Source organism: Callospermophilus lateralis, chromosome 3, assembly GCF_048772815.1.
Source record: "Callospermophilus lateralis isolate mCalLat2 chromosome 3, mCalLat2.hap1, whole genome shotgun sequence".
NCBI classification, from domain to species: Eukaryota; Metazoa; Chordata; class Mammalia; order Rodentia; family Sciuridae; genus Callospermophilus; species Callospermophilus lateralis.
In genome coordinates, this window is record NC_135307.1 from 66,827,493 (window position 1) to 66,840,913 (window position 13,421).

Consider the following 13,421-nt stretch of genomic DNA (forward strand, 5'->3'; position numbering starts at 1 on the left):
AGAGCACTATGAACTATCACATTCTACGTTATCAATTCATATTTGACTTTTATCTTTTAGTGGTATCTTGAGGGACATAATATTTCTAACAGATTAAAAATAAGGGAAAATTTACAAGTCAAATAACTAAAAACGTGATTAACAAACAACATTGGGGGTATAACTCAGTAGTAAAGCGCTTACCTAGCATGCACAAGGCTCTGGGTTCAATCCCCATCACTAAAGGAAAAAAAAGGGAATGATATTATGAGTGTACATATACCTGCATTCACGTGCTACTTTCACCAGTTATAATCTAAACAGAGTTTGGTCCTGTCTCTAGAAACCAGCTCTTCCTTTTCTCTAAGCAATAGGTTCATTGGGCAGCTTCTTCTGAGGTCTAACTAAGCCCTGAGGATCTGAAGTAGAACCTTCTAGCAGACATTGCTTTTGATGCCCAACAGACCTCAGCATCTCTTCTTAAGTACTCTATGGAAACTTCCCTGGGAAGCATCTGGGGTCACCGTTAGTAGATCCGTTTCATGCTGCTTGTATCTCCAGCATGTCAAGCCCTCTCCGATCTCTAAACCACTCACATCCAGGAAGGCTTCCTACTAGGCCCCATGAGGCTAAGTCACCACAAGTCAAGCAGCTATCAGCCTGGAAAAACCATCCAGTGGTGAGTTGTACTCTGGTGTTTATTTTTTCCCCCATTCTCATAAGGAAGTAAATCAATCTCTCCCACCCAACTGAGAGCTTGAAGAAAGGGAAAGTCCATTCTGTTTGTCCATTTGTCTATACTAGTGCCCTGACCCTTTCTTTGCTAGTGAATGAATACAAGAAATGAGGTCAAATGATATCCCACTTCTTTTGATTTCTGGCTTGATTCTAGAACAAGGAGCAAGGAAATATTAGAATCTAATAAAACCTCAAACGGATTTTGGTTTTGACTGTTTTTGTAGTTCTGGTATTTCACTAATGCCCATTATCCCCAAAATAATATAAAAATAGACTATAAATTGAGTTTGATCTAGTTCAATTATTTTGCAGATTAGGATACTGAACCCCAGAGAAAGGCCACAGTGATTAAGTGGTGGAACTAAGTAGTCTGACTCTCATTATCTTTTTAGTGCACCACATTTTTTGTTTGTTTATTTGCTTTTTGTAGTACTGGGGATAGAACCCAGGGCCTTACCCATGCTAGGAAAGCATTGAACTATATCCTCAGACTGTTTTAATTTTTATTTATTTATTTACTTTCTGTTTTTTGCAGTACTGGGGATGGATTGAACTTTAGGGTGCTCTACTACCAAGCCATATCCCCAACCCTTCTATTTTTTTATTTTAAGACAAGGTCTTGCCAAGTCATCTAGGCGAGGCTTGAACTTGCCATCCTCCTGCCTCAGCCTCCTGAGTTGCTGGAGGTAGGGTCTCACTAAGACTGGCCTCAATTTGAGATCCTTCTGCCTCTGTCTCTAGTAGCTGTGATTACAGATGAGCACTACCAGGCCCGGAATCAATTACCTAGTAGTTCATGTTTCTGTAAACTTTTTATTAGATGCACATTAAAATTTCCCCATTTTCTTGATTCCTATGTTTTCAGAAATTGTGTCTGCACAATTTATAGATGTGCAGCATTTCCTCATGGCTCACATTACAAATTGTTTTAGAAAATGTGAAGTAGCTTTTTGGGTCAGCATGTTGTTGCTTGCTGTTTTCTTGGGACCTAATGTGTTTGTTAGGGTAGCACCTCAAAATGAATATTTTAAAGTTTGGTCTATTTAAAACTACTTACTTGAGTTAATATAAGCCAGAATATTGTGGGTTTTTATTCACAGGGTACATGTTTAGTAATTAATTGGCTATTTCTCTTTGTAGGCTTGTTTTGATCTACCTCCTGAGGTGATTTCTACCAGGAACCCAGTTACATGCAACAAAAGGGCAGCTGACCCAGTCCATCCTGACTTTGCTGGTTTGTTGGTGAAAAACAAGAATCTTTTAGCTGAGGTATAGAGATTATATAAACAAAAAAGAACACTAGAAAATTATATCTTCTGTAGAAGTAGGGAGAGTAAACATTCTGATACAGAGCTCAAGGTATTATCTATCCCACTTTTGCTTTTTGTGTGTGTGTGTGTCTCAATATTGAATTCTTTCATTCCTGAGGAGCAATTTTAATTTAGACTCAAATCTGTCTTTTGACAGAGAATATCCACTGGAGATGACTGGCAAATTTGGGATATTAGAACACAGCTTACAGATTACCATGCTTAAAATTTATGTAAAAATAATAATCAATTATATGTACTAAGTTGTTTGATTGTTTGTTTTCCAGTGCTAGGGATTAAACCCAGGACCTTGACCAAGCTAGGCAAGTGCTCTACCACTGAGCTATACTGCCTACCTTTTTTTTTTTTTTTTTTGGTACTATGATTGAACCCAGTGGTGTACTACTATTGAGCTATACCCTCTGCTCTCTTTATTTATTTTTGAGACAATGGCTTACTAAGTTGCTAACGCTGGCCTTCAACTCACAATCTTCCTGTCTCAGCTTCCCAAGTAGCTGGAATTATAGGTGTGCACCACCATGCCTGACTCCTAAATATTTTTAATGAAAAAAATGAGCTCCTATTTTCAGCATACCACCAAATGGCAAAAATTCACTAGTTTAATTTAATACTTGATATATCTCATTGGCATCAATAGATTAAAAAACAAAAACAGAAAACACATTTGTAGGAAATCCCTTGACTTTTACTCCCTCTGATGAACACTAGAGAGCACCTGTAGAAATTCTTTAGTTGAGCCTAACTATTCTCAGGATTTGTTGCAAGAAATAGTTCCATAGGTAGCCATGGTTGGAAGCTCAAAGGTCATTGTTAAGGGTACTGTGATGTAGCCATTCATGTCTATGCTGCCTCTATGGTTACCTCTAGGCAAAATGCTGGGAATGCTTACATTTGAGGGGCAATGACCAGCCCTTTGAATAAGTAGCAATCTATGGTGGCTATTTCCTAGGGCAGCCATAACAAAGTGTCATAGACTGAGTAGATTTAACAACAGTTTATTTTTTCACAGTTGTGAAGGCTAGAAGTCTGAGACAAAGGGCTAAAAATGTGACTTAGAGGTAGAGTGCTTAAAGCGCCTGGTATATGTGAAGACCTGGGTTTGACTCCTCAGAGTGGAACAACAGCACCCCACCCCCGTCACATTAAAAAAGTCTGAGACAAGGTGTCAGTTGGGTAGTTTTTTTGGTTAGCTTGTAGCTGGTGGTCTTCTCCCTGTCTTCACATGGTTTTTCCTATGTATCAGCCTATGTCCAAGTTTCCTCCTCTTATAAGGATACCCATCATATTGAATTAGGGCCTACCTTAATATAATTTTAACATAATTACTTAACATAATTACTCAAATTCAGGCACATGCTGAAATATTAGGAGTTAGGACTTCAACATACAAATATGGGGGCAGGGACTCAACATAGTCCTTTATAGTGGATTCTTTGCTGCCCAGAACCATATAAAAGTACTTTTCTATTATTTCCTCTATCAATGGCCTAATTGATTCCAGATTTAATTTAAGTAGATACAATTATAGATACAGATATCTAGGTAAATATATATATGTATATACATATATATATATTTCTTTCCATTTTATCTACACAAGAGTGGTAGAGCTTAGATTTAAATGGAGCTTATATAGACATAGTATATCTTATGAAAGCTTTGATAGAATCATAGATTTTTCTTTTCTTTCAGGAAAAATGATGCCAATCCCTTAAAACTATAGAGATCTTATTATAACAGTGTAACTTATTAATAATCTCAGAAATTTGAATTTTTTATAATTCATATTTGTATTAGATTAAGTTTTATGTCTATGCATAATTCATTTAAAAACTTTTAAACCATCAAGTATAGTGGCAAATACCTATAATTCCAGCAACTCAGGAAGCTGAGGCAGGAGGACCACAAGTTTGAGGCTAGCCACAGCAACTTAGGGAGACTCTGCCTCAAGATAAAATCAACAGATTTGGGGATATAGCTCAGTGATACAGCACTTGCCTAGCATATGCAAGACTCAAGTTCAATCCCCAGCACTAGGAAAAAAAAAAAAAAGCTACTTGTCACGTGTACATAAATCATTTCCTAATTACATATATGTCTTCACCTATTTAACAAGGTAAATATCTGAAAGGCTCTGTAAGATCTCATTTCGACATGGTTTTAGATAGCTCCCATTGGCATTGTCTAAATTTAATACAAATTAGTGTCAGCCAGGTACAGCAGCACATGCCTGTAATTGCAGCAATTTGGGAGAGTGGGGCAGGAGGTCGCAAATAAAGAAAAAAAGAAAAGAGAGAAAGAAAAGGGCTAGGAATGTAACTCAGTGGTAAAGCACTCTCAGGTTCAATCCCCACCCCCACCCCCAAAATTAGTGACTATTTTTGCATGGTTTCCTAGTGTTAAAGTCATTTTAAAAAGAAAAAGTTTAGTGATTTCAACAGAATACCTGAGCATCAGCATGAGTCATCTTTCCTTTTTCCAATAACCTATTATTTAATTCCACAGGAACACAACTGTCTTGATAGGGTAGTTCTCTTCTCACTGCATGCATTTAAAATTTTTAATTATAATTTATCTCTTTCTGGGACATACAAAAATAATTGTTTTTGCCGTTTAATGAAGAAACAGGTGCAAGAGAGCTATATTTGGCTAAAGCTGGATATAGAAGGAAAAAATATTAACCTATTCAGTTGGTTATTGTGTTGTCTAGTTAAAGCAGTATGATACTGAGCTAAAACTCTTACATAGTGCTAGGTGGGCTGCCATGTTAAAAAATATGAGTTCAGAACAAAAAGTCATATGAATATGTAATAACAAATCTCACTAATATGTATAATTATAATGCACCAATAAAAAGGAAAATGTATAATGAATTATGGTGTTCTAAATTTAAGATAATTTAATGTGTCTTACCAGTACTTTTTAGTTTGATTCTCATGGAAACTTTTATTTGTAAGGGAATTGACTATATTATGCAGATATTTTTCTTGCCAGAGAATAATAATAAGGCTAATAGTAGAACCTGGTAGATGAAGCCAGCTCTGGAGAGGGTAGATGAGAGTAATAAAATTTTTTCAGGTAAAGAAAATTATTACTCTTTCTAATTGATTTTTTTTACTGAGATAATCATAAATATACTTGAAATTATTAAAAGAAATGGCAAGCCAATCATGGTGGCACATACCTATAATCCCAGTGACTTGGGAAGTTGAGAATCACAAGTTCAAGTGGGATCACAAGTTCAAGGCCAGCCTGGGCAACTTAGCAAGACTAAAAATTTAAAGAAAAAGTAGGGGGCAGGGGCGGGGGGATGTGGCTCAATGATAGACTGTGGAGCAGTGAGGTCTTGGATTTGATTGCCAAGGTGTACCACAAAAGAAAAACAAAAAGTTACGTTGAGATCTCTGTACACTGTATCCAATTTCCCTTTTTTTTTTTTTTTTTGGTATAGGAATTGAAACCAGGGGTGCTTAACCAGTGAGCCACATCCCCAGCCCTATTTTTTGTTTTATTTAGAGACAGAGTCTCATGAGTTGCTTAGGGCCTCACTAAATTGCTGAAGCTGGCTTTGAACTTGTGATCCTCCTGCCTCAGCCTCCCCAGCTGCTGGCATTACAGGTATGCACCAATACACCCAGCTTGTTTAATTTCTTTTAATGGTAAAATATTACAGAACTATAGTATAATGTAACTGCCTGAGTATTAACATTGATATAGTCTACCAATCTTATTCAGATTTCCCCAGTTCTGTTTGTACTCATTTGTATGTTTATATATTAAATGCTTTAAGCCAGTCAAGATACTGAATAGTTCTAACATCACAAGAATCCTTCACATTGCCATTTTACATCTACACCCCCAACCCTTGGTAACCACCAATCTCTCCTTTATTTTTCTTTTATTTTATTAATTGTAGATGGACACAATACATTTATTTGTTTGTTTGTTTGTTTGAATGTTTATATGTGATGCTGATGATCAAACCCAGTGCCTTACACATGCTAGGAAAGCACTCCATCACTGAGCCACAACCCCAGCCCCTTTCTCTTTTATTTATGAAATGTTATTCAATTTAAAGTATATGAGATGATTTTATATAAGGGACTTGGGCATCTGCAGATTTTGGTAATGTGTAGGGAATCCTGGAATTGATCACCCACATATACGCAAAGGACAACTGTACTTTAAATCACCTCTATATTACATATAATTCCAAATTGTAAGTGCTATGTAAATAGTTGTTATACTATGTTGTTGGAACAAAGACCAAAAAGTCTGTGTGTGTTCAGTGCTGGACTCATTGGCACATGCCTGTAATCTCAGTGACTGGGGAGGCAGAGCACAAGGATCACAAGTTTGAGGCCAGTCACAGAAATTTAGAGAGAACGTCAGTGTTACGGTTTACATATGAGGTGTCCCCCAAAAGCTTATATGTGAGAAATGAAAGGTTTAGAGGTGGATGATTGGGTTATGAGAACCTTAAAGCAATCAGCGAATTAATCCCCTGATAAGGATTAACTGAGTGGTAATTGAAGGCAGGGTAGGATATGACTAGAGGGGGTAGGTCATGGGGGTGTGCCTTTGCAGTATATATTTTGTCTCTGGCAAGTGGAATCTCTCTCTACTTATTGATGGCCATGTCCTGACTTGCTTTCCTCAGTCACATTATTCCATCATGATGTTCTGCCTCATCTCAGGTCCTGAGGAATGGAGATGGCTATCTATGGACTAAGACCTCTGAAACTATGAGCCCCCAAATAAACTTTTCCTCCTCTAATTGTTCTTATCCGGTCTTTTGGTGACAACAATGAAAAAGCTGACTCAAATGTGCAGCAACATAGCAAGATCTTGTCTCAAAATTAAAAAAAAATAAATAAATAAAAGGCTGGGATTGGGGCTGGGATTGTGGCTCAGTGGCAGAGGACTTGTCTTGCACATATGAGGCACTGGGTTCAATCCTTAGCACCACATAAAAATAAATAAATAAAGGTATTGTGTCCATCTACAACTGAAAATAGGTGGGGAGGCCTGGGGATGTAGCTCAGTGGTAAAGTGCCCCTGGGTTCAATCCCCTGTACAAATAAAAAAAAGTTTACACATGTTCAATATATAAACACAATAGTTTTTCAAACATTTTGATACATGGTTGAATTCATGCATGTGGAACCTGAGGATAATAGAACTGAACTGTATATTAAAACACTAAACATGGAGTTATCATATGACCTAGTAATCCTTCTACCAAGTATACTCTCAAGAGCGGTGAGAAACATTCACAAAAAAAACTTGTACATAAATATTTCTAGTAGCATTATTTGTAAAGTCAAAAAGTGAAAACTCGGGCTCGAGAGAGAGAGCTCAGTTGGTAGAGTATTTGCCTTGCATGCACAAGGACCTGGATTTTTTGATACAGGGGATTGAAACCAGGGCACTTTACCACTGAGCTATATCCCCAGCCCCTCTTTTTTAAAAACATTTTTTAGTTGTAGATGGACTCAATACCTTTATTTTATATATTTATTTTTATGTGGTGCTGAGGATCGAACCCAGTGCCTCAGCAACACTCATACACACACACACACACACACACACACACAAAAGTGAAAACTCAACCTGGAACATGCCTGAAATTCCAGCAACACAGAGGCTGAGGCAGGAGGATTGCAAGTTCAAGGCCAGCCTGGGCTAATTAATGAGACCCTGTCTCAAAATAAAAAATAAAAAGGGCAGCAGCTGTAGCTCAGTGGTAGAGTGCCCTTGGAATCAATCCCTAATCTATCTCTCTCTCTCTCTCTCTCTCTCTCTCTCTCTCATATACTCACGGAAACTCAAATGTCCCTCAACTGATAAGTGAATAATCAAAATAAGGTTTACCACATAGTAGAATATTGTTCAGCCATAAAAAGGAATTAAGTATTGATATATGCTACAATGTGGATGAACCTTGAGAACATTATCTAAGGGAAAGAAGAAAACATATACAATTCCATTCATATTAAATGTACAGAATAAACACATCTATGGTTTCCAGGGGAGTATGTAACTGCTATAGTGAGTATGGGGCTTCTTTGGGAGATATGAAAATGTTCTGGAATTAGATGGTAGTAATGATTGCAAAAACTAGTGAAAATATGAAAAAATACTGAATTGTATTTTTCCCCACATTTCTTTCTCCTGTCCTCCTCCTCCTCTTCCTCTTCCTCCTCCTCGACACTTGACCACTGAGTCACATCTGAAGCCCGTTTTTTGTATTTTATTTAGAGACAGGGTTGCTTAGCACCTCACCTTTGCTGAGACTGGCTTTGAACTTGTCATCCTCCTATCTTAGCCTCCCAAGCCGCTGGGATTACAAACTTGTGCAACTGCACCCGGTCCCACATTTCTTATTGGTGCATTATAATTGTACATACTGATGGGATTTGTTTTTACATGTTTATACATGTACACAATACACAATATAACAATCTACTTTGGCCAATATCACTCCTAAGCACTTCCCCCATCCTTTCCCATGAATTGTAATTCTGAAAGGTGAATTTTATGTGAATTACATCTTAGTTTGTAATGGGAAAAAATGAATCTACTGTGATTGCACAATTCTGTGAATACAAAAAACCACCCAACTATATAAACTTTAAATTGGTGAATTAACTGGGTGTGGTGGCATACACCTATAAACCCAGTTACTTGGGACACTGAGACAGGACAATCTCAAGTTCAAGGCAAGCCTGGACAACATAGCAAGACCACACCTCAAAAACACTCCTCCCCCACAAAAAAAAGAAGTGATGAATTATATCTCAATAAATTTGTCTTTAAATGTTATATAAATAGAATGTTACATATGTAACATCTGGAGATTGGCTTTTTCACTTAGGATAATTTCATAGAGATTTATTCAAATCATTGCACTGATTTGGTTCTTTGCATTGTTGAGTAGTATTCCATTGTATGTATGTACCATAGTTTGTTGAATATTCACCCATTGACAGAAGTTTTAGCTTTCCCACAGTAAGACAAAATATCTGAAAAAAACAACTCAGGATGGAAGATTTAATTTGCCTTATAATTTCAGAGGTTTCAGTCCATGATGGGCTGGCTCCAAGGTAGAGACATTATGGCATAGGAAAGTTTCTGACCTCATGGCAGCTATGAAAGCAGAGCAAGAGGGAGAGGTGCAGGGGACAAGATATGCTCCCTGTTGTGGCAGTCTGGCTGGGCACAAAATAACCGAGCCGCCACAAAGCCTTGTAGGTTCAAACAGCAACTCTTTATTCCAGAACTCTCTCCGGCACTCTACATACACTTCCCGGGAATACACTCCCTCCACTGGGCTCCACGCACCAATTCTCCAGGAACCCCAGGAGAACTCAATGGGAACTCCAAAGTAGCGGGCGCCTGAGGCAGCAGGATCCGCCCTAATCCTGGAACCGCCCTATTCCCAGAGCAGGGTCACCTTTCAACCATTCCCTCTAGCAAAATGCCAGGCATCATTCCGACTAAACTGTGGCTCTCAATACCCTGTGACCTACTTCCTCCAGTGAGACCCCACTTCCTACCGTTTCCATCACCTCCCAATGATGCCATCAAATTATTATTCCATCAGTTAATCCATTGATGCAGTTAGAGCCTTCATGATCCATCCATTTCCCAAAAGCCCCAATTCCGAACATTCCTATATTGGGCACAAGCCTTCAACACATGAACCTTTGGGGAATATTGTAGATCCAAACCATAATAATAAATATCTGGGTTGTTTACAATTTTTTTGGCTATTACAAATGAAGCTGTTGTGAACATCAATGTGCATATTCTTGTAAGAACATAACTTCATTTCTCCAGGATAAATACCCAAGAGTGCAGTATCTGGTTCATATGGTAACTGAATTTTTACTTTTATCAGAAAGTTGTCATACTATGTTCCAGAGAGGCTGTACTATTTTACATGTCTACTAGCAATGTATGGGTGATCCAGTTTCCCTGTATTCTTACCAGCATGTGGTGTTGTAATTACTTTGTATTTTAGATATTCTGTGAGTCGTAATATTTAATTGTGGCTTTAATTTGCATATCCTAATGGATGATGATGTTGAACATATCTTTATGTGCTCATTTGCTATCTGTATGTCCTTTCTGGTAAAGTTTCTGTTCAAATATCTTGCCCATTTTCTTTCTTTCTTTCTTTCTTTCTTTCTTTCTTTGCTAATAATTTCTCGCTTTCTTTATATCAATTTTTAAATTTATTTTTAAAATTTATTTTAACTTTTTAATTTGTTCTAGTTAGTTAGTTTGCCCATTTTCTAATTGGATTGTTATGAGAGTTCAGAGAATTCTTTATATATTCTGAATTCAAGTCCTTCATTGACAGTTTTTATCAAAAAGTCATATCTCAGTTTTCACAGTAGCCTAAAGTTAGCTAAGTCCTGAGTATATTTCTGGTTCATGATCTCTAAATCCAACATCTGACTCTTCAAGTTTGGATTTTTTTTTTTACCTAAAAAGTAATGCATGAATGTCTTAAAATCTTAGAGTTTACAAATCAATGGTCATGAAGAAAAGGTAAAAAAATTAGGAAATGGAAGTAACAATGAGAAGTACCAGGAAAACTACATGAATATAGGCTTCTTGAAGGTAGTAGCAGTTAGGGTGGACTTGAAGAACACAGAATGTTTCACAGAGTTTGAAGAGGGGGACTGTAAAAAGTGATTGGAGAGAATGGGTGGGCAAAATAACTTGCCATTTGAGTTTATCCTCAATGGGCAGGGGGATCATCACAGGGTTTTCAGGAAGATTTGAAGTGACAACTGAGGGCAGAATTAGATATCCTTTGTGTTCTCTGTCCATTCTTTTCATACCACTATTACTGTATTTATTAAGGTAAAGTTTTATCTAAAAAATTATTGTCTTCAAATTGGTTTACCTGGTGACCTGGAAAAAATCTTGAGAGCATTCTTAATCTTCTTTGGATCCTCAGCACCTGGCACATGCCTGGAAAACAGAAGGCAGTAAGGGCTTATTTGTCAATTAAATGAAAGGATGATTCTGAGAAGTGTTAGAGTGGCAGGGCTAGTACTGGCAGCCAAGCCAGGAAAACTGCCTGGATCCCAGTTGGCAGGATTCAGCCACCTGCCTACATGGGAAATAAGCAATGATATAAAAAGGAAAAGTTAATTTAATGCAGCTTGATGAAACTGGGGAGAAACAGCTAGATTGTTTCTTCAGTGGCTCTACAGAAGCAGTTACAATTTGTAGAAACAAAACCCAGGGGATATATACATAAGCAGACTTAGGTAGGCTATACAAGCTATAGAAAATGTCAGTCTTACCTTTCTTGGCACCCATCAAGGCTGGGAGAAGTTTCTCAGTTTCCCTTCTCAGTATGAGGAAACTGAATGCAGAAAAGCATTTATCAGGAAGTTTCTTTTCATTTTAAAGAGGCTGTGTTTCATTTGCATTCCTTCTAAATAGTTTTACTTTAATGAAATAATTTTTAAAGAACTTTAGACTGAAAAACTGATTTATGTTAAGATTTTGCCAGAAGGGCCTAAAAAAACCAATTTCATACTCTAAGTTAATTACCATTTTCATTTTCTCTAGGATAAGAAAGCTGTACTTAGGAGAATTGCTTAGGGATAAAGACTATAAATCCTCTCTTTAAAATTTCTTTTCTTTTTTTCTTTTTTGAGATGGGTCTTGCTGTGTTATCTAGACGGGCACACTCCTGGATCCAAGTGATCCCTTCACCTCAGCCTCTAGAGCAGCTGCGCCACCACAGTCATTCCCAGCTTGTAGGGAGTTTTAATAGGCATATGGTAGAGGAAATGGAACAGTATTTTTAAAAGATTGGTCATGTTCTGGGAATGGAATTAAAAAGCATTCTTGCCGGGCATGTTGGCATGTACCTGTAGACCCAGCTGCTTGGGAGACTGGACAGGAGGCTGGGCTTGAGCTCAGATGTTTGAAGCCAATCGGGGCCACATAGTGAGACCCTGTCTCAAAAAAAAAAAAAAAAAAAAAAGGAAAGAAAGCTCTTTCAGTGATGAAATCAGTGTAGGCCTGACTTTGGGGTAATTGGACTGACCAGAAAGTGTTTATTGAATTCCAGAGACTCTTCTTTTCTGGGAAGCTTCATCTACTTTTCAAACAGTAAGATATATTTTTTAAAAATTTTGTACATATTTTATGATTATTTAAACAGGAAAAAAAAAAGAACCCTGCACCCACAATATAGGGTGTGTTATATCCAGCTTAGCACTGCTCAGCAGCAGCAAAGCACTTTCTAGAAACACTTACCTAGATTTTATAAATATAGATTTAGGAAGTTTTACATATTACTTTCATGTTTGATGTGTGTGCAAGTTAACTTTCCTTAAACTTTTTTTTGGGAGGTGGGGGTAGCAGGAATTGAACTCAGGAGCACTGAACCACTGAGCTACATCCCCAGCCCTGTTTTGTATTTTATTTAGAGACAGAGTCTCACTGAGTTGCTTTGTGCCTCGCTTTTGCTGAGGCTGGCTTTGTACTTTCGATCCTCCTGTCTCAACCTCCTGACACTGGGATTACAGGCATGCAACACCGTGCCCAGCTTCCTTATGTTTTAATGCTCTTTCGAGGATAACCCCTATAAATATCAACTGCTGAAAATAAGTCATTGTATTCATATTGTCTTATTTCAGTTTGCTATCCAGCCTCAATGAAACAATTTAAGAAATAGTGTTCTTGGTTGTTTATGGTAATCATGGATGCCTCTTTTTCTTTTCATAATAAAGAGCAACAAAAAATGTTCAAAGTTATTCAAAGGGTGGCAGTACTATTTATTTTTTATTCTTTTTAGTTAAATATGACAGTAGAATGTATTTGACATACATACAAGGAGTATAACTTCCCATTCTTGTGGTTGTACATGATGTAGAGTTACACATTTCCTATATGAATATAGGAAAATAATGTCCAGTTCATTTTACTGTCTTTCCTATTTCCATCCCTCTTCCATTTTCCCCCAATTCACAGTACTATTTATTGAAGTAAGGAACATAAGAAGAATTATTAGAGCTGGGGATGTAGCTCAGTAGTAGAGCTGTTCAATAAAAGGGAATTGAAAGCATTTCAAAATCAATCACTCCACATAAATATGGCCAAATATGAGTCTGATATATACCATAATCTCTTCTTATGGTCTTACCCTTTGCTGCACATTTGTTTCAATAGGATTCCATATTTTGGGTATGCATATCAAGAGATGACACCAAACAGAAGTTGGAATCATTATGGTTAACCTGAGTATGTTGGAAACGAAGGAGAGGCTGAACATTATTATACACAGGCCATGAATCAGAGTGAATGTTAGCTACACTATAAAACAGACAGCAAAGT

The 13,421-nt window shown here is 37.3% G+C and overlaps 1 protein-coding gene across 1 annotated transcript in view; it reads left to right on the plus strand.

Annotated features, from left to right (window-relative positions):
• The first annotated feature begins 347 nt into the window (after positions 1-347).
• The window catches only part of LOC143394652 (uncharacterized), a 38,336-nt gene continuing 25,262 nt past the window's right edge, over positions 348-13,421 (plus strand). The window contains exons 1-2 of the mRNA XM_076849323.1: positions 348-658; positions 1,858-1,986. Of these exons, the coding sequence (XP_076705438.1) occupies positions 542-658; positions 1,858-1,986 (246 nt within the window). The 5' untranslated portion in view covers positions 348-541. The remainder of the gene's footprint in view (positions 659-1,857; positions 1,987-13,421) is intronic.